Below are 26,332 nucleotides of genomic sequence, written 5' to 3'. Positions count from 1 at the left end.
ACGTCTACATAGAAAACTAGGGGTTTCGGTCCGCCCTGTGATTACGTCAGAAGGTCACATGGGAAAAAGGTCACTGCCTGCATTTGTGTCCAAGATGGCGGCCTCCTTGTGTCAGTGTTATCAGGTGAGATTTCGTCAGAATTCGCACTTTGTCACGTTATGTCTTTAATTCCTGATCTTTCGTCCACAATTTCAATAAAGCGCAAGGGATATTAATGTGGTAGTTTAGCGATTACCAAATTGAAAGGCTGTTTATAACATTAGAAATGCGATGTAGCTGGCAAGCTAATTGCCAAGCAATGCTTATCTGATCTGATATTGAAAACTTGCCGGTCTGTCTCGGCCGTAATTTGGGATGTTATGCTGTTTTATTGTTTATTAAGAAAACCAATTCAAGGCTAACCCCTAGACTATTTCCATAGTTTTCGATACATTTCTCGATAGTGAGTTATGAACAAATTCGAATTGCTAGCTAGCTAGTTGGCTAATGTTAGCCGTCTGTCTACATCCCATTCAGTGATGGCCATACGTATCGATCACACTGCTTATGTAATTTAAACTAGAACATGACCTGGGCGAGTAAGTAAAAAGTCTGAAGATTAACCCTCACATCAATGTGAGTAAATAATGTAACGTTACATGTGTTTTCAACGAAAAGTAATGTATTAAAAGCTTGAAAATTACTTTACTTATTGTGGTTGTCTGTCGGTCTCTGGCCGACCTTTTCAAAAATACAACTTTCTATAGAAACAAGCTATTTCAGCCTACCTAAGACTAGATAGTTCTTCTGTAGCATCTACATTGGAAACAATTTATCAATTCATTTAGAGGTCCAGTGAATACACGGGCCAGAGAACTCGTGTCGGCTAATTTAATTGAGAATTGTGGATTACAGCAGCAGCATATTCTAACATAACATAGAATATTTTCTGTTTGAAGTAGGTCGAATGTAATAACATGTCGAGATTGAATTTTAGTTGTACTTAGTCACATGAATGTAAATGGACAAGCGGTAAATGATCCAAATAAAAAGCAACAATGCTGTGTAGCATTTTTATATGTGATATTTTATTAATACAAGTTAATTTACACAAGACTTTTATGTTAAATGTTTTCAGATTGACTGTATTCTGCATGACATATGACTGTGTATTGCTTTTCCCAGCTTTGTGTCAGAAGGAGCTGTATACTCTTGTCCACCTGTTCTTATGCCTCCACACACAGAAGTCATGCCTACAGGATATGTGGGTCCTTCACAATCCCCTCACAGGTAACAGTACCCTTCTCATGTTTTTTACAAAAGATTTATGTCTTTATGATTATAACTGCCTTTCTGCGTGTACTACGGGAGGGTGTTTAAGAGGGTCTCTATGAGGTTCATTATTTACTACTTGTGTCAAACCAGTCTTCATAAATGTGTGTTATGGGTGAGATATTAAACCTTACACAGCCTATGGCTGTGGTGAATAAAACATTTTAGACAGGAACCTATTTGATGCTCGAAAGTTGGTATGCTTTCTCAGGTACGGTATGCATCAGGTGGTGGAGGAGGTCGCAAGGGCTTTTTTGGGGAGTTCTTGGACACCCTTAAACAGGAGCTTAGCAAGAACAAGGAGATGAAGGAGAACATCCGGAAGTTCCGTGAGGAGGCGATGAAGCTGGAAGAATCTGAAGCGCTCAAGCAGGCCAGGAGGAAATATGTAAGTGATGGTTGACTCTCGTTCTTAAGACACAAACTGAAATGAGAGCAGTTACACTGTGCTCTCACAGATCGCGGCCACCATTCTGTTAGACTCCTTTAAAAAACCCAGAAATATGGTGACGAATTCTCATTCTCCCATCGTATTTAATGTTCATCTTAAAAAATGCATTTCAGAACAGGAAGGAATAATAAAGCTCTGGGCTGTTTATAATTTAACAGGTTTTCAGGTGTTCTGGGGTAAAATGTCTTGGCACCACCTGAAATTTGTCATTAGTATTGTTGCAAATAACATGCAATTGTATATGAGCATAAACCATATTGTCATTCTATTAGGCATTAGCATATCTTCATGAATATGCCTTGTCTCATAAGAGATGGCAACTGATGTCAGTGGCTTTTCTGAGTATGTCTCTCTCCCTCGTTCCTCTGATGCTCATAGAAAACTATAGAGTCTGAGACTGTGAAAACCTCAGAGGTGCTGAAGAAGAAGCTGGGGACGCTCTCGGAGTCTGTGAAAGAGGTGAGCCCTACCGACGCTAATGTCACGTTGCAGTGCCACCGCCCTTGAAGCTAGCGCAAGCATTTACTGCACGTCTGTTCAGACTGCTGCTTTTGAATCTAATATGTCAGCGACGTGCGAGCGCACAGTGAGTCCTGGCGTTGAGTTCAGGATGTGGCTCCTGTGCGGTTTGACCTGCAGGGCTTGGAAGAGGTGAGCCGCAGCGACCTGGGGAAGAAGATCAAGGAGGGAGTGGAGGAAGCGGCCAAGACGGCCAAGCACTCGGCCGAGTCCGTGTCCAAGAGCGGGGAGAGGCTGGGCAAGAGTGGGGCTTTCCGTGCCATATCACAGGTATAACCCTTGGAGTAGTCTGCCCAGGGGTGTAACTTTGGATTGAATACTGACGGGGGACTGAAACGCATAGACCCCTAGAAGTGGAACCTTCTAAGGGGTTCAGGGGGCATGCCCCCCCCCCCCCCCCGCCCCAGAATAATTTGTTTTTAAAGAACAGCTGTGAAATAGTCATTTTTGTTGAATTCTCGGGGGGAAGTACTTCAGACTACTGATCAGTATATCCAAATCACAACATGAAATCACCATCTTTCATTGGTCAGTAAATTACATTTTCTTATCATCATTCTGTGTTATTGGGGGGGAGGTTATTTGGCCCAATTTGTAAAATTGGGGAGTTGTATCCCCTGGTCCAATAAGGTACAATACTCATGTAACAGTTCTTCAAAGCCATGAACACATTAAGTCCAGTTCACACAGTAAGCATAGGCTAGGTCAGAAAGTTATGGTAAGTCAAACTAGGACACATGACGACGAGCTATATAACGATACAAGTGCAATATAATTGCTGGGTAGAGATACAAGAGTAACATGAAAGTGCTACAGGAACAGATTAGGATCCTGATGATAAGAGCGATCCTTGATTGGGAGTGTTCTGCAGAGTAATGATAGTTAGTCCAGGTACAGTCTGAAGAGATGTGTCTTAAGACCACAGTGGAAGATGGGCAAAGACTTGGCGGTTCATTGAGGAATGGGGAATTTGTTCCAACATTGGGGAGCTAGGGTGGAGAAGCTCCGTGGTCGGGACGAGCGAGAACCATTCACCCGGATGGTGGGGAGTGCAAGTCGCACTGCTGCAGCAGAGTGGAGTGGTCGAGCTGGCGTGCAGGGTTGAATCATGTCTTGTAGGTAGGTGGGGGCTGTCCTGTTGGCTGCAGTATAGGCCAGGGTTAGAACTTTGAACCTGATCCTGGCAGCTGCTTTTGGAGTACCAGTAACCATATCAAGTTTATAGCTTGAAAGATCTTGCAAATACAACTGAATGATATTTTGTGCCTGAAATATGAGCCAATACATTTTGTGTCATTTATTCAGTAGTTAGTTTATAAAGCCTTTTTATTGGGGCTCCATCAACAGGAGTCCAGTTCTGACAGTTGAGTTGAGCAGAATCTGCTTCCGTAAGTCTGTTCTCCTTAGATGGGACAGTGTGCTGAAAAAGTGTACAATGATATGTCTTCATTCAGATTCTGTACACACCAAACTGCATTAATTGTAATTTTCAGATGGCTGTATTTATTGCTTTAGACTTAGAGGGTCATTTTCCTAAAAGCTGAAGAGGCAGTTGTGGGAATGCAAAGTTGCTGGTAATTCTTCATGTCAGATACTTGGCACTTTTGGATAAGCAAGTAAATTCTGCTTACTACTCGTGTCTTGGAAGATTTGGATGTAATCGTAATGGAACTATGTGCTTCAGTTGGCTGGTATATTTGTACAATTGGCTCATTTAGTCATTTATATTCAGTTTCAGTGTACTGAACGTCCCCTGGAGGTCTTTACTGCTGTGTGGCTTTGTGGCTGATTCTTCTCTCACCTGTCTGTGGTCCCAGGGCATGGAGACGGTGAAGAAGGAGATCGATGACCTGGGACAGAGTGGCCCCTACCGGCCCCCAACCCGATTACGGAAGAGAAGCGACTTCTCGTCCAAGGCCGGGGAGAGCGAGTCCAAGGTCTTTGAAGCCAATGAGTAGGTCTCCCTCCGTTCGTCCCCGCCCACCATTTGTCATCTGTATTCTCTGCACTGCGTTCATTATGTTCCGTTTACTGAACATATCTCGAGGCCACTCCCACTGCTGTGACATCATCATACTGGGAGGAAGCATGAGAAGCATCTCCCAGCTGATCAACCAGAGGAGGCATGGTTCAGTGTTTAGGAAGGCGAAATCCTGCTAGCCAAACTCTGTTTAAATGCCACAGTGGTCCGTTATGTTGCTACATTGGCCAGTTATGTCACCTCGTAATGTTCTTGTGCTTTCAATTTAGTGCTAGCAAGGTCATGAATTGATTCCAGACCATGGGGCGCCTAACTTCACGAAGAGCAGGTGCTTCTGCTGGGACTGCCACCCCAAAGCTCCAGTCTTGCTGTATACCAGGAATCTTAGTGCCACATTGTGATATATAACCAATGGAAAGGTTAGCTGTGGCTTATGTGCTTGAGGTTGAATGTGCTAATTGGGCCTATGCTTTTAGGTGGTCCAGAAGTCACATAGTGCTGCTTTTATTTTGAAAGGCAGAATGTTGATGTTCAAACTCATTTCAGGGAAGCCATGGGTGTTGTACTCCACAAAGACTCAAAGTGGTACCAGCAGTGGAAGGACTTCAAGGACAACAACGTGGTTTTCAACAGTAAGAGTATTCTCTATTTCCTTAGTTTCTCCCTTTAGTGTGTGCATTGTACGCAGATGTATTAATGCGTCAAGTTTTCATACTTTGCATTCACTTACACTAGTAGTCTCATCTGAAGTCTAAATGTAACATCATCCCTGTGGGCTATATTTGACCGAAATGAAAGTTGCTTCATGATATTATGGTCATGTCATACCAATTTTGGCCACTAGGTTGAGCCAATAGACAAGTAAATGGCTGCATTCCCCACACGAGACCTCAGAATGGTGGTTGATGCCGAGGAGGTTGGAAGCAAAACTGTAGTCAACCAGAAAGAAGCCGTTTCCTTGGAGATACAGGTAGAGACAGTTGAGGAGCAGGTGCGATGGTTAGTGCAAGATGGTGAACAGTCTTCCGATCCAATTAAAGCCTCGTTAACCTTGGAGCTAATGAGGCCCCGCTAACGAGCACAGGGTAATGGGAGCACCGACAGTCTCAGGGGTCAGGTGGGATAGTAGTAGTTGTGGGGGGAGGGGAGGTTAGGGTGGCAGTGTTGCTCAAATTTGGGGAGGGAGTCATTCATCCTGTTGAATTGGCAGTGCTAAAGCTGCTCATTAATTAATTTTGAGAACATTGCTGTGTTGCGTAGCACCATAATTTCTGACCAGCCACCTCCAGCAGATGTCAGAATGAAATCAGCATTCAGGCTGCATCGTGGGCAGAGGTTGTATTTGTAGATGTAACCAGGCGAAGCGTTTGTGAAGCGGCTCGTAATTCGCGACTCGGAACTCTGGAAAAAGGCGAGCGGCAGCCCCGCCCCGCCGTCTTGTTTTCCGCTGCCGGGTCCCAGAGCGGTGGCGGACCGAGCTCCCCAGCGGCACCCTGGGGCTTCGTTAGCCCGAGCGCGGGCAGAGGCCGCGGCGGTGCCCAGCTGGCAGGGGCAGCAGATGGGAAGCGGGGACTCGGCCGCTCAGCGGGAACTCCAGAGCCGCGCCGCGCTCCGGCGTGACGGCCGTCTGCGTGTCTCCCGCAGGGTTCTTCGAGATGAAGATGAAATACGACGAGAGCGACAACACCTTCATCAGAGCCTCGCGGGCCGTCACCGACAAAGTCACCGACCTCATCGGTAAACTCCCCCCCCCACCACCACCACACCCCCCACTCCATTCATCAGCAGTACCTCTGGTGCATATGTTACATTTTTCCCTCAAATCAGACGGTTACACCCCAGTCAGCACTCCGCTGATTTTTGGTGAATTCGTTATTTTCAGTGATCTCATCCTTGGGAAATGATCCACTTTTCAACATGTGAAATTATCTATAAAGACCAGCACACTTGGATACTGTTGAGCGTACAAGCTGTGTACAACTTGTCTAATACTTGTACACTGAATAGTAGGCTAGCGCGCGGATTCAGACATGACAAGACACTGGTGATATCCAGGACGTTTTCATGACCGTGATCTCAAGGTCGTCCGTTTGTCCGAGCAGGCGGCCTGTTCTCCAAGACGGAGATGTCTGAGGTGCTGACTGAAATCCTAAAAGTGGATCCCAGCTTCGACAAAGACTCTTTCCTGAAGCAGTGCGAACGTGACATCATCCCCAACATCTTAGAGGTGAGCAGGCCAGCTTGGTTCTCCCAGTTCACCGTGGGACGTCTGCGTAGCAGTGCTCCTAGCTGTCATAGCGTATTTTCAGGAATGTCGAGTAAATCTGTTGATGGAATTCTGCATAGATATGGGTCTCTCACACAGTCTTCCCTGTGATTTCAGTCTATGAACCGTGGCGAGCTGGACGTTCTGAAGGACTGGTGTTATGAAGCTGTAAGTGCTGCTATGTTTGCATAAATGATTTTGTTCATTTACTCATATTTACTCTCCTAGCTAACAAAGGCTTAACTGTGAAGGTTGGGAATAAATAGACAGTAAATTAGTTATGGTGGTTGTTCAGCCAAATCTCGTTCAGCCAGCTCACTCTGAGGTGGGGTTAGTGGATTTATTTAACCCTTGAAGGTGTAAGATCACAAATATGTGATTGGAATGTTAGCTGAACATTCTAATGCTGATGTAAAACTTTTCAAATAAATCTGCTCTTCAAAGTGTTAAAGCCCGTCTCCTCATCACCGTAGACGTACAGTCAGCTGGCTCACCCCATCCAGCAGGCCAGAGCCATGGGGCTGCAGTTCAACTCCAAGATCCTGGACATCGACAACGTAGACGTGAGTCTGTGACTGACGGGCCCTGGCTCTGCTTAACCCCGCTTTCTGCCTCTGCCTGCATTTTAGACCACGTTCGCTCAGTTTTGAATGTCTCTGCTCAAAAGTAGTTGTTTATTTATTTAGCTGTCCTTTAGAAAAGTCCCTTTGAGATTTACACGTCGCTTTCAAGAGGGGGCCCTAGCCAAGAGTGCAGCATAAACAAAGAACAGCTCAAATATTCTGTGTATATATTCCTATAGCACCAAAATCATGTTTGTGTTCATGGTGTGAAATGCTCCCTGGGTATTGGGGCTCTAATGCCCCCAGTGTCCTGGGGCACTGTGGGGCCTGCGTGTTTAAATGCCCCTGGTGTACTGGGGCAGTATGGGGCCTGCATGTTTAAATGCCCCTGCTGTACTGGGGCACTATGGGGGCTGCATGTTTAAATGCCCCTGGTGTACTGGGGCAGTATGGGGCCTGCATGTTTAAATGCCCCTGCTGTACTGGGGCACTATGGGGGCTGCATGCTTAAATGCCCCTGCTGTACTGGGGCACTATGGGGGCTGCATGCTTAAATGCCCCTGGTGTACTGGGGCACTATGGGCGCTGCATGTTTAAATGCCCCTGCTGTACTGGGGCACTATGGGGGCTGCATGCTTAAATGCCCCTGGTGTACTGGGGCACTATGGGCGCTGCATGTTTAAATGCCCCTGCTGTACTGGGGCACTATGGGCGCTACATGTTTAAATGCCCCTGGTGTACTGGGGGAGTATGGGGCCTGCATGTTTAAATGCCCCTGGTGTACTGGGGCACTATGGGCGCTGCATGTTTAAATGCCCCTGCTGTACTGGGGCACTATGGGCGCTGCATGTTTAAATGCCCCTGCTGTACTGGGGCAGTATGGGGCCTGCATGTTTAAATGCTCCTGGTGTACTGGGGCACTATGGGGCCTGCTGCACAGAGCTGTTACTGTGAGGGTCTTTTCCTGTGCTGTCTGTGCTTCTTCAGTTGCTTCATTATGGAGTTTGCAGCTCATAGAACGCAAGCCATAATAATACTTTCATTTAATGCCCCGGCCATGCATAAATTTAGCATTTAAGTGATTAAAAATAGAAAAGGATGATAAAACGAGGCAAGAAAACAGATGTCGCCATGCAGAATAAAAGAGTCAATGAAACAAATGAGACTCACTAAAATAGCTACACAGATTCAATAAAAAACAGCAGTAAGAATGTGCCAGTAAAAATAAAGATATAAAAATAAACGTAATTAAAACTACTCTGTCTTAAAAAGGTTTTTAAAACTGGATTCAACCACCACCATGGAGGGGCAGTCTGTTGTCTCGAGGGAGCCTAGTCCATAATTTTGGACTCCATTGTGTTAAGTTCCTTTACCATATAAGGCAGTTCCTTTAACCATGTAAGGCAGTGGCAGATCCTGGGGCTGAACTTATACCCTTTGAGGTGATCATTTCTCTTAGCTTGATTTAGTTTGCTTTGCTTGACTATCAATCAGCACATTCATTAGCTGAAGACTGCTCCAGGAGGCAGTAATTCCCTTTCCTTCAGTTGTATATTCTGGTTACATTCTTTAAGATGTCATTAATCGACACTTTTTATAAGCTCTTGAAATTGAACTGCTCCCAGGATTGGAGTTGGTTCACTAGTCATCGTTGCTTCTTACTGTCAAAGCTTGTGCTAGGGGCTGTGTCACCTTTTCAAATTTTTTTATTCCATAAACCTACTTAGTATGATTAAAATGGTTTTACTGAATGTCACCTCTTCGTTTAACACTTTATTCCTCTAACATGAAGAAAATTAATGTTACTATGTGAGATCAAATTAAAAGAAACAGGATATTGTCTGTAACAGTATACCCATTATACTGCTAAATGCCAAGGCTTGTTAATCAGGTCAGTCAGACGAAAGCTGAGAGAAATGATCAGATTAGAGGTAAGATTGCAGCCTCCTCTGTTTCAGCCTCAAGAGGTGTGTGTAACAGCCCAATTTGTGTCTGTGTGTGTGTGTGTGTGTCTGTGTGTGTGTCTGTGTGTGTCTGTGTCTGTGTGTGTCTGTGTCTGTGTGTGTGTGTGTCTGTGTCTGTGTCTGTGTGTGTGTGTGTGTGTGTGTGTCTGTGTCTGTGTGTGTGTGTGGGTGTGTCTGTGTCTGTGTCTGTGTCTGCAGCTGGCCATGGGTAAGATGATGGAGCAGGGCCCGGTGCTGATCATCACCTTCCAGGCCCAGATGGTCATGGTCATCCGCAACCCCAAAGGAGAGGTGGTGGAGGGGGACCCGGTGAGTGTGCCCCCGGGCGTGGGGGGGTGGGGGAGCGGGGGGAGCGCGGAGCTCGCCCCCGCAGCTGACGCGTGGCTGGAAAAGGGGCGGCTCAGTGGCTGACCAACCCCCTCTCTTCTTCCCCTCCACGGCTGTTACTCAGACGGTAATGGGGCTTGTGGGACGTCTGGGGACGCGAGCGTGGGTGAAGTAATCCCCGCTCGGCGTGATTGATGGCGGCGGCGCTGGCCGGCTCGCTCACGCTGAGCCAGACGGGGCCGGGCGCTGGCATCGCCCCGATGATCGCCGGGCGGCGTGAGGATGCCCCGCTCACTGTAAATCCAGCCCGTCCTCCCGCCCGCTCGCCAGGGGCACCTCGGACGGGCGTGCGGAGGCCGAGCGCCGTCTGACAGCGAGGGGGGCGGGCGCACGGGCGGTCTGGAGCGGCGCGGCAGCCGCTGAATTATGGGCCCGCGTCTCCTCCAACGCTACGACCTTTTCTGCCAAACTGATGGCTCTGAGATGGACAGAAATGCAAAGACACTGAGAGGGAGAGAGTGAGAGACAGAGAGAGAGAATGAGAGACAGAGAGAGAGAGAGAGTGTGTGTTTGTGAGAGAGAGAGAGAGATTTTTGGGATTTCAAAACATTGACACAGTTGAGACCTGTGAAACAACCGGTCACGAATTCCATGTGCTCATATAGAGCTAATGACTGTATTAATGTCGCTCATAAAGAACCGGCAGGTTAAATAGAGGTGGGACACGGAGACGGTGTTGGTGATTTAAAAAGGCCTTTATTGGCTCAGACAGTCACATCCCATGTGTCTCACAATCAGCAATACGTCACCATCATCCCCACCCTAGTACTAAAAACAACAGGAGACCTCAGAGGGAGAGCAACAGAACAGAGAGAGAGAGAGACAAAACAGAGACTGAGAGAGGGAAACGAGAGAGAGACGGAACAGTGAGAGAACAAAGAGAGATAGAGGGACAGAAGGAAAGCTATAGAGAGAGATACAGAGCTAGAGACAGACAGAGAGAGAGAGGAAGGGAGATGTTGGTAAGCAGTATTGTTTTGCTGGCCCTGACTCCCCCCTCCCCCCCCCCCCCCCGGCAGGGGAAGGTGCTGCGGATGATGTACGTGTGGGCGCTGTGCCGTGACCAGGAGGAGCTCAACCCCTACGCTGCGTGGCGTCTCCTGGACATCTCCGCCTCCAGCACCGAGCAGATCCTCTGAGCAGCACCGCCGTCCCCTCCGCCCCGGAGAGCAGGCCCCCCTGCCACGCCCTCCCCCACACCTCCCGCTCCGGTCGGCCGAGGGGCCGTCCTCGGGGCGGGGCTGGGCATGTCCCCACGAACTGAGCTGAACCGAGGCGGCCGGTGCACCTCGAAAAAGACAGAGTCACGCTCAGTGACACGGGGGGGCGGGAATCTGGCTGTGCCCCTCACAGTCAGGTCAGATCAGATCAGATCACTGCACCCCCCCCCCCCGTCTGTCACACTACACTGACGCCTCAGCCAGGATTTTAGGGGGTTTTTTTTTTGCCTTTTTTTTGTTTCAGGGTGGGTAGTGAATCTGAGAGGTATTGCCGTGGTCCGCTGGTGCCATAAATGCCTGCAATTTTGTAAAAAGGGTCAATCACGTTGTAAAAAAAATCGGAAAACCAAATCAGAAGATATATTTATTTATGAAATGATTGTCTTTCGCTGCTTCCCACTGGACGCTGTCCATCTGTGTGATTAAAAGAAGCCCGGTGTGTATGTGCATTTCAGCGAGCTGGAACAGTGAAGTGCGCCATGCTGCAGCTTTTTAGACTTGCCTTAAAAATCTCCGAACGGGACGGATCTCATCCAGCTCGAATTTCCGCTCGATCAAGCAGCGTTTAGAAGTGTGGCCGCGTCCCGCGTTTTGGGCTGGGGCCGGTTGCTATGAGACGGCTTTTTTTTTTTAAAGCTTCGGCGTAATCTCTCTCTGGGCAGCCCGCACGGTCGGGGCGCTGCAGCAGCCGGCGGAGGCGGGCGTGGCACCTCCGCCCCGCTCTGCCTGGCGGACGTCCTCTGTGGCGGGAATTCGAGGCGTCTCCGGGACGACGTGGCGAGCCGCCAGACGCACCCCGAGCGGAGCGCTCGCTCGGACGCTACGCTACGCTCGCTCGCCTGACTGGCTTTTTAGGTTTGTGCGGCTCCGCCTCTCGTAGAGGACGTCCAGCCTTCTGACCCGTGTCCCTGACAGCCCTGAAATGCATTGTGGGATGTGTTTGTACCGGTAAATCACTTCCCTTTAATCCAGCCTGAAATCATTGAATGTCACAGATGCTCGTGTTATCCTACATGATCTGCTTTGACTTGATTCATATTGACAGCCACGTAGTGGTTATGTACATGTTATCTAGTGTTAATAATGGCAGGTGGACAGCGTGTCCCCCGTGAATTCAGCCACGTACTGTATCTCAGCGTATAAAGTGAGCGTGTGCGTATTTCTGCGCTGGTGAAGAACCCTTCTCAGGGAAGCTGGGATGGTGCCTCAGAGGCCCTGAGGCCTGTGAACACTGCTGTCGTTTAAACCATCGTGCTCAACTTACAGAGTTAACCGTTTCCTGTATGAATGTAACGGCTGTAAAGGAGAGTGAAATAGGGTTTTTCCATTAAGTCTGTGCCCCAGTTAGCATGGGCAGTGTGCCACCTTATCTTTACCCTTACATGTTGGGATTGTACAACACGTACAGTAAACAATGTTAATAAAGAATATGGGCTGCTGACCAACATCATCAGATTTGATTTACTGGTATTTGTACAGTGTCTTATTTTTGAAACAAGATTCCTGTTTGGGGTTTTTTTTTTGTATTTTGAATTCTGAATCAATGGCCATTGTATCTTTACATTTATAAAAACAAATTTTAAATCCAATCTCTTTTTAAGTTGTAATACTCACACCTCTACACCCTGGCTCTCATGTTTTTTGATTGACAGATAACGGACAGATGTGATGCTGGGTAACGTGCTTCACTCACAGCAAAGCCACCGCTGCTCGGTTGTTTTAAAAGCTGCTTGGGTACAGGGGGGCCAGCCTGCTTGCCATACGGCGGGCGCTCGCTGATGGCTGATCGCCATGACGATCCTCTCGGGGGGGGCGTGTCCTCTGAGTCTGCAGGCAGGCAGGTGCGAGGGTCAACTGTCCTGGGGGCCGGGCCGGTTGAGGACAGTGTGTGCGTGTGAATCATCCGGGGGAGGGGGGCAGATTAATTGCCTGGCCTTGGGGGGGTGGGCCGTGGGGGAAGCCTGATAAACAAGCCTAACGCTGTCTATTGATTCACACGTCCCCGTTACCGGCCAGGCTATTTGGGGCCTGTCCTGCATGATGAATCCTCTGGTGAGTTTCACTGTGCTGAGACTGCAGCTCCCCCACAGAGTTCCCATCTCTCCCACTGCAGTCTCACTGTGACCAGGGGTCACTGTCTCACTCCCACTCACACACTCACACTCACAGACACACTCTCACTGTCTCACTCCCACTCACACACACACACTCACAGACACACTCTCACTGTCTCACTCCCACTCACACACTCACAGACACACTCTCACTGTCTCACTCCCACTCACACACTCACAGTCATACTCCCCCTCTCACACACACACACTCACAGACACAGTCCCCCTCTCACACACACACACGCACACACTCACAGTCATACTCCCCCTCACACACACACACTCACAGACACACTCTCACTGTCTCACTCCCACTCATACACACACACTCACACTGTCTCACTCCCACTCACACATACACACTCACAGTCATACTCCCCCTCTCACACACACACACTCACAGTCATACTCCCCCCTCACACACACACACTCACAGTCATACTCCCCCTCACACACACACACACTCACACACTCACAGTCATACTCCCCCTCTCACACACGCACACACTCACAGTCATACTCCCCCTCTCACACACACACACTCACAGTCATACTCCCCCTCTCACACACACACACGCACACACTCACAGTCATACTCCCCCTCACACACGCACACACTCACAGTCATAGTCCCCCTCTCACACACACACACTCACAGTCATACTCCCCCTCACACACACACACATGCACACACTCACAGTCATACTCCCCCTCTCACACACACACACTCACAGTCATACTCCCCCTCTCACACACACACGCACACACTCACAGTCAGACTCCCCCTCTCATACACACACACACACACACACGCACACACTCACAGTCATACTCCCCCTCACACACACACACATGCACACGCACACACTCACAGTCATACTCCCCCTCTCACACACACACACACACACACGCACACACTCACAGTCATACTCCCCCTCACACACACACACATGCACACGCACACACTCACAGTCATACTCCCCCTCTCACACACACACACACATAGCCTTGGATGAACGCTGAGACAAAAACACACTCAGGGAAACACTTAAGTTACATACTCACTGCCCAGAGGAAAATTGAAGCACACACGCTCACACACTGCTTAGGAAAGCCCTGAAACGCGTATGAATGCACCCAAGACCCCCCCGGAGACACATCGACACACGCGCACCTCCCAGAGGGAAATCTGGATCACATGTACGTACGCAGCGCCGAGGAGAAACCCTGACATGTATGTACACATGCTGCACGGAAGAAAGACTGAGTACACGCACGCACATACAGCGAGGCGGGATGGTCATTTCAAACACACCCGCATTGAGAGTAATGCTGACATCCAGACAGAGATGTTCTCCGTGACAGGGACAGACAGGAGACCACTGGCGCCGAAGCACATATCTGACAAGGTGATCTCATGCAGGCACACGCCTGCGTTCAGGGACACGCCTGCACCCCCGCCCCCCCCCCGCAGCGTGACAAATGCGCCCTGACGCGGACGCGTCTCCTGATGAAGCCTTGAACGGGGTGCCGCGGCCTCCCGGCGCGTCCGTACGCCGTCCGCGCGCGAATGCGCGATGACACGCGATCGACGCGGGACGTGGGCACGCTCAGACGATCACTCTCACTGACACATGCCCGATATCCCCCCTCCTCCTGGAGTTATTGACCTCCCCCGCACCTGTGGCGCTCGTCAACACCAGCCGTGTGCAGCTGTGGACTACCTGCTCCCTCACATAAATGCTTTAATAGCCCTCTTCACCCAAAGGTCCATAAATGAATCTACGGTTTTAAAGGAACAGTGTGGAATATTTCAGCATATTCTTAGCATATACCTTCAACAAATTAAAAGACTGTAAAATATCTCAACACGTTTTCTATTCTATTTCTATGTTTAATTTGGAAATTATGAATAACAAGTTTTATTCAATTACCATTTAGTATACAGGTCTTTTTGTATTTCCATTTTGTGGATTGTATTAGTATTTAGATTTAAAATGAATTTACTGTGTTTCCCCATTGTGTGTGTGCAGTGAACATGGCTCGGTAATCAACTGATCTCAAACTATCCTTGGCCTGCGCTGATTTCTAACTGACCTTTACTTTCTGCTCTCTACTCAATGTCCATTTAAGGTGTGGATATTTTTGCAAATCTGGTCTGAACGGCTGAAGTTGAACCAGTGGTCACACACTGCCAGTTTTCCATTGCTATTTTCGTTCTGATAAACATTTTGCTTGGTTCTGTGTATCATGCTTTTGACATGACTACTCTGTTTAATTCCCTCCTCTTTTTTCCTTTCCTTTTTTTTCCCGAATCGCCGTTGATTTGGCCGTCCTTGAGCTCTGCCTCTCCGTTGAGCCTGCACCGCAGTCCCATCATCCCTTGCTCCTGCCAGGCCAGCGGGGGGGATGTGGAAGGGGCTTGTTCCGGACTCCTTTGGGCATTCGTTGGCGGAGAGAGAATGAAAAAAAAAAAAGATTTCCTTGCCGACAATAAACAAAAGTGCTGGAGGTTGCGTTGAAAACACGGTGAATAGTAATTGTATACCAGCTCGAAAATAGGCCTGAGGCGGAGCAGAGAGAAACAGCATTCGGGTAGCACAGCTGATGCCACACTGAAATTACTCAAGAGGATGCTCAATCATAATAGTCTTGATTTTCTCGTAAAGGAAGGCCTATAACAAACTACAGCACAAAGCTGTGTTAGATCAGCTCTTAACAGATTATAGTTCAACAAGGGGCACATTTACTCTATCAGAGTCAAAAGAACACTCAGGGATTTCACTTTGCTCGTTTTTGAGGTTTTAGCATCTCATTGCAGTCTAGCTGCTGGAGAGTATCACTGCACTGATTCAGTCGTGTGTTCAGTCAGCTGTTAAGGCACGGAGCTGAACCTCCCTGACGCGGCGGTGCTCGCGCGCGGCTCACGCTCACGCCGAATCCTCCACCGCGGCCCCGGCGGGGCGGCCTGCCATTCTCAGCGCCCGTCAGCACCGCCGCTGAAAGGTCAGGGAGGTGTCCAGGGGCGGCCCGGATTAGAGAGGGTGCTCGGCGGACCCTGTCCCGAGCGGCGAGCATCCGCGCTCCGAGCAGCAGCGGAAGCGCCACGAGTCCCGCGCATTCGGGGCCCGGGGGTACGCGTGTGAGGGAGTGCGGGTGTGGGGGGGGAGCTTAATGTAGCCTTTCAGCCAGCAGAGAATTACCACACTGGGCTTTACAAAGGCAGATTCTGAGAAGGGCAAGATGGAGGGGAGGAAAAGTCACTCCCCCGTTCAGCCGCTTTTTTTAGCCCCTTCCCCGGAGCCTCGGATTTAAAAGGCCACCGTTCAGTAGATATTTACATTGCCCGGGGTGTGCAAAGCCAACACTGGTTTGGATTTATATTCATTTATATTATGCCACGAAGCTAAGTGACCCTGGCTTAATTCTGACGGTGGATGTTGACTCACGTGTGTTTCTTCTTTTTTTAAATCTTCATTCTTACAAAGGTGGTGTTTTTTCTTTTAAGGTTATTTTACCATCTTTCTTGCATTGCTGTACTTCTCTTTTTATATCTATATGTATTGGTTTTTCCTTCACCATAGATATTCTCTTGAGATGTTTAGTTCATAGCATCGCACTGCTAACGCAACATGAAAATGACAGTTGATAATTTAGGATATGCTTATTTACTCTGGGACTATTTACTTATTTACTCTGGGATCTGCTCTACATGATCATGACCTCTGGACATGGTCTCATTAGTGTTTAGTCACAGTCTGTGCATCTCTTGATGCTTTTGAGGTCCTCTGAAAAGATGATCAGACTTGGTGGCGTCTGAATTGGCGCTGGCTAGCATTAACCACGCGCGTAACGAACGCTCCGGTCTTTAATTGGAGAGAGGAAGGGCGTGTTTGACTGAAAGTGGCTCTCCCGTGCTGAAGCTTTGTGCTGACAGGAGGCCGGAGAAGGGGTCGGAGGCGTGCTGCCCTGTCAGTGATGGGTGGGGGCTGTGTGCCGGCCGCCCTCCGTCACGCTCGCTGACACCCTCGCCCGGGGAGGGGGGCGTGCCATCACTCAAACCCCAGGCATTAGTGCCGCACGCCAGGAGTTTACAGTCTCCGGCTGCCATGGGCCTGCATACGATAGGCTTATAAACACAGAGAGCAGTGGAGCCAAGCACAGGCCGCATTTTAAAAAAAGAACAGCCTAGCGTTGGTGGTGGGGTGGAGTGGCGGGTGGGGGTGGGGTGGGTGGTGCAGCCACTCTAAATCAAACCTAAATCGTTTTTTCCATCAGACACTCTCAACAGGGCCCCCTCCTAATTGTGGGGGCAGATTCTTTACCAGAACGTCTGTTTCTCTCCTGGAAAAAAAAGAATTGAAAATCCCATTTCTATTGATCCGGATAAAGCCCTGTTCTCCCTGGTAGTACTGTTTAGGGATGTAATTTGTCGCAAGATTTAATGCGCAGTCATATCTGGTGGTCAGACTGGCGACAGAGATGATTTCTTTGAGAGCAGAGAAAGTGTCTGGGCAGGAAGTGCAGGATTCTGCGTTAAGCAGGATTAAATAGCTCCATAAGCAGTCTGGCCATGCGCTTGTCTAGGGCTTTCCTGTGCCGCGGGCCTCAGCTGCAGGTGTGAGGCCCTCTTTCCTCTCACATCCAGTCTTTTCTTCTGAACATTTCACTCCGGTAAAGCCAAGCCGACACGCAGCCAAGCCTCCCCATGTTGCCTCCGTAGCTTTAAATGCACACCGCTGTCTCAGCCGCTCCTAAAACAATGCCCATCACCTGCATTTGTACAGAAATGTGTCACGTACAACATGCGTGACCACCGTCATGATGTTTAATGTAATTGTTCTTCAGTGTAGATGCATAGCACATCAAGCAGGAGCATACTAGTCCTCCTCAGGGCACTTCGCTAAGATTTTCTCCAAGGGGCCACGTGTGCTCCTATGTTTAAAAATTCAGGCGCGCGCTAATGTAATCACAATTAGTTGAAATTTTTTTCTAGTTGGCACATATCAATTTTCAGGAGCAAAAGATCCTGAAATAGCAGCGCTGTAGAGCCCTACTCCAGTGAAAAACATGAGCGATTACCATCTATCGACAGTCACAGACGGCGTATCTATGGATCTGTATAGTCATAGCAGGAGCTGCTGTGGGCGTGTGGAAAGGATCATTGATCCTTGTCTTTTTTTACCACGTCTCCCAGTTTTAATTTCCCTCTCAGCTTCGCAAGCATACCTGTAATCAGCCGACTGATAAAAGCTAAATGAGTTTGGCGTGATGGATTCCTCCCTAGATGGCGAGACCGGGAGGTGCCGGTCTGAGGGAGGCGCAGGAGACGCGAGCAGTACGGGCCGGGGGCCAGTCGCCCTGCCGCCTCCCATTCGGCCTGCCGGTAACGGAGGAGGAAGCCAGCGGTGTCCGAGGTGGCGAACGATCCTACCCCGGGCGAGCTTCCCGGTGGAGGACCGCAGAGTCAGAGGGGTGGTGGATCAGGTACACCGTTCCAAACAGTGGGCTGGGTGTGTGCACCCTTATGAAAAGAGTGTATCCTGAAAATATATTGGAATTTCTGGTAAATATTTATCATCATATTTTTTGGAAAAGACCCTGTATTTAACAATTTGAAAAGCAAGTTTTTGTAGATCAGTGTTCTCAAACTCTGCTTTCAGTTATCAGGGGTGATTGTTACGTCAGAATGTTCAGCTAAGAACGTTCCAATCACATGTTTGTGATCTAACACCTTTAAGGGTTAGTTGTAGTATATTTCATTTGCGCACTGATTAGTCGATGCTACTGTGAGTGCAGGGTGCCCTTGTGTATGGGTGCCTCCCTTTCCCTTCCCCTCTCCCCCTCTCCCCCTCTCCTCCCCCCCACCCCCCCCCGATCACAGAAATGACAGACAGCTTCACCTTTGACACAGTGGTAGTTGCTGCCGCTGCTTGCAAGCGATTGTTTGCTCTGCTAAGCTGACGTTTAATCTATCAGTGTAAATCACCGCTGGAGGCGGCGAAAAGGCGGGGCACGTGGGGTGGTGGGGGGTGGGGGGGGGGGGGTGGTGGTGACGGACTGGTTTCTCCTCGGCCGAGGCTCCCCGCTCTTAAAACCCTATCAATAACGGTAATGATGATGGAGATACTATTAGATTAACTTTCTGGTTGCAGAAAGAGGTGTTCTATTATTAATTATGGCGGGAGCCCAGTGAAATGCCGGGCAGGCCGCACGCCGGGCCAGCTTTCTGCGCAGGTTGTGTTGTGCTCACAGTTCTCTGGGCTTCGGGCATTAATTACGCCCCAGAAAACGCCCCCCCCCTGCTGTGAGTCCATCGGGAGATCTCAGCCGGGAGGGGTCACCGTGGCGCCAAATGGCTGGTCACAAATTATTTACAAGCCCCTCTGTGTTTGTCCTTACCCCTCACCTGAACAGCGACGTGGATGATGGTAATTAAAACGCACTAGGCGCTGAGGGGGTCGCAGTTCCCTGTGGCCCCTGGAAATGGGAATTCCCAACTCTATTATAAGAACTGAGTCGGTGGCGAGCAAAAGAACGCCTCATCCAATCACCACAGCCTCGCCCGAGAGCCAGTGGCACAGCTGAATAGGTTCCTGTACGGTGTGAGAAATGACACAGGCTAAGGGCAGCTGAGCGTTAAGCCGTGGGGGAAAGGAGAGCAGGGTTTGAGGGGATGGGGGTCGCAGCAGAGCGGCAGCTGGTAGCCTGGTCCTTCACCACTGGTGTGACTGGGAGGCGACTTATATGATAGAAATACAGAAATGACCGTCCCATCAGCCTTAGTAATAGGGATCAGGGCAACTGGGAGAGGATCCCTGCAGCTGAATGAGACAGCCCATTGGACAGTGGAATGGAATTGTGGGAGTGGGAACGAGATGGCCACTGGGTTGTTTTAGAATTGCTGGTCGCAATTTTCTTTTTAGAAATATGAATGGAGGATGAACCCTCCCTCTGTAGAAGCAACCAATGTTGTTGTTCTGCTGTGCCAAACTTGATATTTAATGCATTTTTTTCCCCTATGCACCTGGAACTCCTGTTCTGTGTCTGTGCTACCCTGTAGTTCTGGGATTGCAGTACAGTTTGTTGTGTAATAAGTTATATGTGATTGAATGTCACACCACCCTGCTATGATCATTGATTGCCAGCTTCTAATGATTTCAAATTAAAAAAACATTCCGTTATTTATATGCATATCGGTTTATGTACTCTAGGTGTAATTAAACATTTTTTGATCAAACAAAAACAGTAGTTAATTGCCTAATTAACTTGGCTTTGTATTAATTGCCTACTCTGAGCTTTGTGTTAATTCCCCATTCTAAAACGAATGGGTTAGGTGCTCTTTATTTACCAGTGCCTTCAATTGTTTCTATATTATTTTATGAAAAATGTCATTTTTGTTTTTCACTTTTCACAGTCCCGGTGATTATAGCATGTGTATAGTTCATTACTCCTTACCAATATAAATGAATCATTTATAAATATATATATATTTTTTTTTCCTATGTTGTGAGCACTCGCTTGGTTTCCAGGTGATTCCACAATCTGCCATTATTTCTTGTAGCCTAGCCATCGGCAGCTCACTGAGTCATCGGAGTACTGTTAGGCTCCTTGAGGTTGATACTATTGCACCGTCTTTTGAAATAATGACTTCTAGATCTGCCGTTACTTTCCGGACTGAATTCATCACCTTAACTACAAATCAATAATGTAAAGATCTTTCAGACAGCTCAACCACCAGATTTGTGACACAAGTGGTGTGGAGACATCATGGAGAATTAATCCCTACGGTCGGTTAATCCTATTTATTTTATGCATGTGTTCATTAATAATAATGGATTCCCTCACAGCGGATCTATCCAGCAACTCACAATACAGAAATTTGAAAATCTCAAGCACGCTCTCGCACTCTTGCCAAGATGGTGTCCCTATGTAAAACGGCATTAAGCAAAAGAGACTCATGGTGATGTAAAATGTGGCGTTGAACGTGTCACTGGATGGCGAGATCTGACAGATTGAACCTGGCCAGCTCGGCAGAATAAATAGCCACATTAGCAGCCTTACAGCTGGCCTGTGCATCGCTTACTGGGCTATGAAATTTGCAGCATGGCGGAGACTGGGTCTTGCTCCGTGATAAATGAGTTATATTCCTCGGTAAAGCATATTAAAGTCAGATCGCATGATGGATAGCAGAAGGAGGAAAGGAGGGGGTGAGTAGGAGGAGGGTATAGGAAGCAGAGGAAGCCTTTGATAAAATATGAAAAGAGAGGAAATTAAATCCTGGGACAAAATATCAAAATCAACCTTGTTTTTCGAACTTTGTGATGACTGATTGAAAGAAGGTCAAATTGGATTTTTTTCTAATACACACCCAAACCTCCCCCCCTCCTTGGCCCAGACACAACCCCAAAGCTGTGTCCCTCTTTCAATAGATAAGACATAGGTATAGCTGCTATTAGATTGGTATAGCTGCATCAAGTATAGCTGCATCAAGTTATATAACTTTGTCTCAAAGAGAATGAGATAGGACTGACTAACAAACCCCCAGACCTTTTTTATATTTTTATTCCTTGCTCATTCTTTTCCCAATTTAAATGATTTTTGCAAACATATTGTGTGCTAAACCAAAAAAAAAAAAAGAAAGAAACAACTGCTTACATCATCTGTCATGTGTAAAAAAGCACAGTTGTAGTTACTGGAGGCTTGTGACTCATTCATATATAGGGTGTTCAGAGTGCATTTCAGTCTTAACCTTTTCTCTCCTTTTTGTGAAGTTAGAGGATACTATCCTCACAGCTCCATCACAAAATGTCATGAAACTTCTCCCATGAGTCTTCATACATCGGTGGCTCTTCCTGTGTAATTAAAAGAAGGCCATCAGTAAAACGCATACTTAGTTGGTGTGAAATCCATATGGTTGCCCTTAATTACCCCACGGCACTCCTTCACTCATAAGTACGGTTTTTTTATTATTATTATTGATGTCTTATCGTAGGGGAACACTTCATTTTAAAGTGGCAGTAATTACACAGAAAGTATAATTTCATTAGTTGAATGTCATCTTAAGCTCTGTGAAATAATTGCTTTTCGGCCCAGATTAATTCTTACACTGCCACAGTGTTGTGCACTGGTTAATAGTGGATTCCTGTCGTGTGGAGGGTGGGGGTTGAGCATGCAATTTCGTGGGTGGTTGCGTGCTCCTCGGCTGGGGAGGCCCGCTCCTCTCCTCTGGGCCTCGTTCCTCCCTGGGCCTAAATAATTCCATCGACATCTTCATCTGGATGAGTCGTCCAATCCGCTGTCTTTCCACACCGTGAGAGGCTAGTTAATGAGGGAACTGCACTGAACCTGCCAGCGCCCGGCCCCAAAGAACACAATCTATCAGAGGTGGGAAGTCAATAGGTCAGAAAGTAAAAGTCCTGCCGTGTGTCTCTTCCACCCATGGACTCATTAATTAGGTCTACCTCCTGCCCAAAGAATTGTGCTAATTAGCAAACCCAGGTGATTGGAACAAAATCCTGGGGAGCCCTTTTATTTTCTGAAATATTTTTCCAACTCTGCTATCTGTATCAGTTGGATTAAAGTATGGAGAAAACTATGACTTTAGTCTTGGGGCACACACAAAACCAATAACATGACCAATGATTGGTAATGGTATTTGTTTTACACAAATCATTTGTTAAAAGGTTTTGCACATGCTAAACGTCTTAGTAAACCAGGCCCTTAGTATGTGCAGTTAAAATGTCTTCATCTCAATCCTCCACAGATGGACAGTTTCTGTGGGGCTATCTTGCAGAGCTCAGGTAGAAGAAAAACAAACTGAAAGAGATGCATTGCGGCCCCAAAGCCTGCTGCCCGTGCCCCATAGCTTTTACTTCATTCCTCATTCATTTATTTATGATTTTTTCATTAATTTATGGAAATGATCAGTCATTTTAAATGTGTCCAGAATTAATACCCGTATGGGAGAGATTTAGCGTGGGGGTCATCAGTCAGCTGGCCCTGTTAGACTGTCTCCCCTCTCCTGTTCCTCTCTCAGTTCACCCCACTTAGCATCCATCAGCCAGAGCAGGACTGTGGAAAATGGAGATCTGCACGGCAGAATGCCTCCCATATAAAATACCGAACCTGCGATCATAAAACAGGGATGAGACAGTTGGGGCATGGCCTAAAGGTAAATTGAGAGGACATGGATGTGGATGGTAACCAACAGAACAACAATGGTGATTGGTCGGTATTTTCTTGCCATGTTTCCAAGATCCCCGTAGGAATTCCCAGGAAGTAGCCGGGAAGTATCCACCAAGATCTATGTACTTGAATGTATTGGTTTTGTAAGAAAGTGTGTCACTATGTGGAGACATATGACCAATGTTGAGACAAACCATGTTTTTGCATTTGCTGACATTTTGTCCTGCTGATATGAGGTTGTCTGTGAGTGTCTTGCTGACGCTTCCAAGCATATAACTAGGTTGCATTATGATCCACTGGGAAACAAGACTGCTGCCACCGTTGAATTTTTTTCATGCGTATTGCTACCTCTTTTGCCTGAGGCTGTCTTTGTTCATGCCTTACCTGGGGTTGTTCTTTGGGCCCTTTTGGGTTAGCGGCGTGACTGTCATGACGCAACCAGCTTCTGGCTATTTCAGGTTGTTTATGGGTCTGGAATGTATGGTCTTTGACCGTACATTTAGATGCATTGGATCAACCTATGGACTGCTGTGTCTGGTCAGCTAAGGTGCCTTTTGGGTCATGTGATAATGCCATTAAGCCATTAAGGCCAGTTCCTTTAAGGTTGATTAACTCTTTTTTTTGTTTTGTTCTGTTTGTCCTTTGATTTCCACTTTTATTATGCTCTCATCCAATCGATAGAAGCTTTGATATCTGAATTTGGAACGGTGACAGTCAGCTCTATTGGTACTGTTTCTCTATATTATTATGTATCTTATGGCCTGCATTTGCAGAATGTCAGCTTTAATGCAACAAAGATGGATTTAGGTTTTTTGGTGCATCAGCTTAAATTTTACAAATATGTATTGTAGCATAGACAGAACTACTATACTACATTTCAGCACTTTTCTACCCTATTTTCTACGTCTGTGCTCTATGGTGAGAGTATCGCTAATGTGTGTTGTACAAGTATTAAAAAAAGCTCTTCACCAACAAATCAGAGAAGAGCAACTTAGTCTTTCATACAGGTGCATAAGACCCTGAGGCTTACTGTCTCCTGCAGCCAACACAGGCCTGCCATGTCCTTCGCGATGACCGTCTCGGAATGGCCAGCTGGTGTACTCACTCTTCCTGGAAGAGCACTACCAGTATAAGGAGAAAGTAAATGATTTATGACTGTACGCACAGACACAAAAGAAGGGCTCTGTTGTAGCGGTAGTAGTGGCTGCCACCAAGAAATGACCGTCAGAAGAACAAAACACAGAGGACTGTCCTGTCAAGCCTTTTCCCAGCAGGCTAATGCATCCTCAGTAAACACAGGTACGGTGCGGAAAACTGTTTACCATTATTGATCAGCCATGCATAATTAAGGCCTTATGAATATTACAGTGTGCATTAAGGCCTGAAGTGTATTTTATTTTAGTTCTAACTGCAAAATAGGGTAGATTTTTCATAAGGGTAGGACATATATTCTTACACGAGGATTCTCAATGCTAGTAAAGTGCTCATTGTATCTACTTAGTAGTTGCTTTTCCACTCAGTTCAGCTACATCAGGTCAAATGCTACAGCACGGTTGTGCCTAAACTCTGTTATCAAGATTTGGACTATTGGCCTGTTTGCTTGTGCACTCTGTTAGACTTTGGAGGTGCCAGTGTCACTTTAAACCTGGTTCTTGCCTTGCAAAGGCATTTGCCTAGGGCGCCCATCCATCTTGGGGGGGGGGGGATGAAGGGGGATAAAAATAATAAAAATCCATGCGTTCTGTAAATGATAGTTGGCCCACAACCCACCATGGACGGCCATGTTGGGGGCATCTGGATTAAAACAGAGCTTGTTAATGGCCCGTGTAGCGCAGGGTCAGCCCACATCAGCACAAAGTGGACTGGGTGGCACCGAGCGCTACACACAATTCCCCCCGAAAAGTGGGTCAGGGTGATGACAATGAAACCTTTAGCGGTAATCATGCAATCTTCGGGCCAGGAAACTGGCAGGGAACACACAACAGACTGCCCCTTCCCTTCCGCTGCTCCCCTTCCTGGGGGGGTGGGCGGGTGAGTGAGCGGGTGGGGCCGGGCAGAGTGCTGGTGCTCTGGCATAAACCTGGCTCAACAGAACACTGCCCCTGACTAAGGCCCCGTGGGCAGTGCTGCTGGATTCTGTCACAGTGCGGCTTTTTTCAGCCTTTTGTGTTACAGTGCAGAGCCTAATGTGGCCATAATCGCGCAAACACGAGTGTAAATGGGCCTGCAGCCACAGAGTCTGAGCTCTGCTGTCTGTAGTTGATGAAGAGTCAGATCTAATTGGACATATTTGGCTGCATCCTGTCTGTGGCAGGGCAGGTTTGGCTTGCATGAGTTCTTTTTAAGTGTGCGCCAGGCACTCACGGGTTACCAGCTGTTTTCTGTGAGAGATCCCCTTGATTGACACGCCTCTTCATACTGTGTGGCCTGCAGGGTGTGGGCTCGGATGCTGGTGAATCATGTGAAAATGATGACGGAGTGTCTTTCTGTGAGGTTATATTGTCTTATTACTCCAAGTTTGTCAGCACATTGGTTTGGAGAACACTGGGAACTTACGTGAAGGATATGATTGTTGAAAATGGCTGTCATACTTGGCTGTGATATAACTGTATTTGTGCTGAAGGTTGTGCAGGAAAATTTTAAATCTGTATTTCTGCTGTATAGTTCAGTCCATTTATTCACACCGTGATGTCTACTTGTGCTCCAAGCATATATTTAAGTTACACCTTGAATACTATGTGAGGTCTGGTCAGGCCTGCCGATCTTTGAATTAACTATATCAGCAGATGAACGGTCAGTCCAGTTCAAGCAGAATTGTTCTCATTCTTGGGCAAAATGCACCACGCACGAGGAGAAATGTTCTGATTTGAGCACTAGTCAAGGAAATGGCAAAGCCCCTGCTCAGTTTTTGATAGAGGAAAACAACAAAACAGGATCTTAGGCAATTAAGAAAAAAGTCATTTGAAACTGTAAAGGTCATTGTGCTGGGTTTGTCCTCAGAGGAGAAGACAATGCTCTTTACGCAAGAGGAGGTGCATACTGCCCAAGGGGGAGGGGGGGTGGTAATGGCACCCCTCGGATCTCATTATCAGGGTTATTGATTCGATTGGGCCACCTGCTTTCCCCCTGCCTCTCTGGCTCATCCAACCCCCCCCCCCCCCCCGCCCCCCAGCTTAACAGGCTCTGAGTTGCCAGCTCAGCCTCTCAGGGGCTAAGTGCGAAATCAGGCCCCCTTCAACACTAACCTCCTGCCGACCAATGAGCCGACTCTACAAATGTCAACACGCAGGCACACACACATGCTCTCACGCGCACACACACACGCACACAAACACACGCATGCGTTCACACACACACAAACACGCAC

At 47.7% G+C, this 26,332-nt stretch overlaps 1 protein-coding gene across 1 annotated transcript; it reads left to right on the top strand.

Annotated features, from left to right (window-relative positions):
• The first annotated feature begins 28 nt into the window (after positions 1 to 28).
• Positions 29 to 12,116, top strand: LOC118224507 (mitochondrial import inner membrane translocase subunit TIM44-like). The gene is made up of 13 exons (XM_035411975.1): positions 29 to 124; positions 1,166 to 1,270; positions 1,524 to 1,700; positions 2,142 to 2,222; positions 2,403 to 2,552; positions 4,100 to 4,236; positions 4,810 to 4,895; positions 5,908 to 6,000; positions 6,366 to 6,490; positions 6,647 to 6,697; positions 7,003 to 7,092; positions 9,255 to 9,365; positions 10,463 to 12,116. Exons 1-13 carry the CDS (start codon positions 59 to 61, stop codon positions 10,580 to 10,582), a joined length of 1,392 nt encoding a protein of 463 aa, XP_035267866.1. The 5' UTR covers positions 29 to 58; the 3' UTR covers positions 10,583 to 12,116.
• The last annotated feature ends 14,216 nt before the right edge of the window (positions 12,117 to 26,332 follow it).

Source organism: Anguilla anguilla, chromosome 4 (assembly GCF_013347855.1).
Source record: "Anguilla anguilla isolate fAngAng1 chromosome 4, fAngAng1.pri, whole genome shotgun sequence".
Taxonomy (NCBI): Eukaryota; Metazoa; Chordata; class Actinopteri; order Anguilliformes; family Anguillidae; genus Anguilla; species Anguilla anguilla.
Note: the sequence above shows the minus strand (reverse complement) of the source record. Positions and strands in the feature narration are given on the sequence as shown.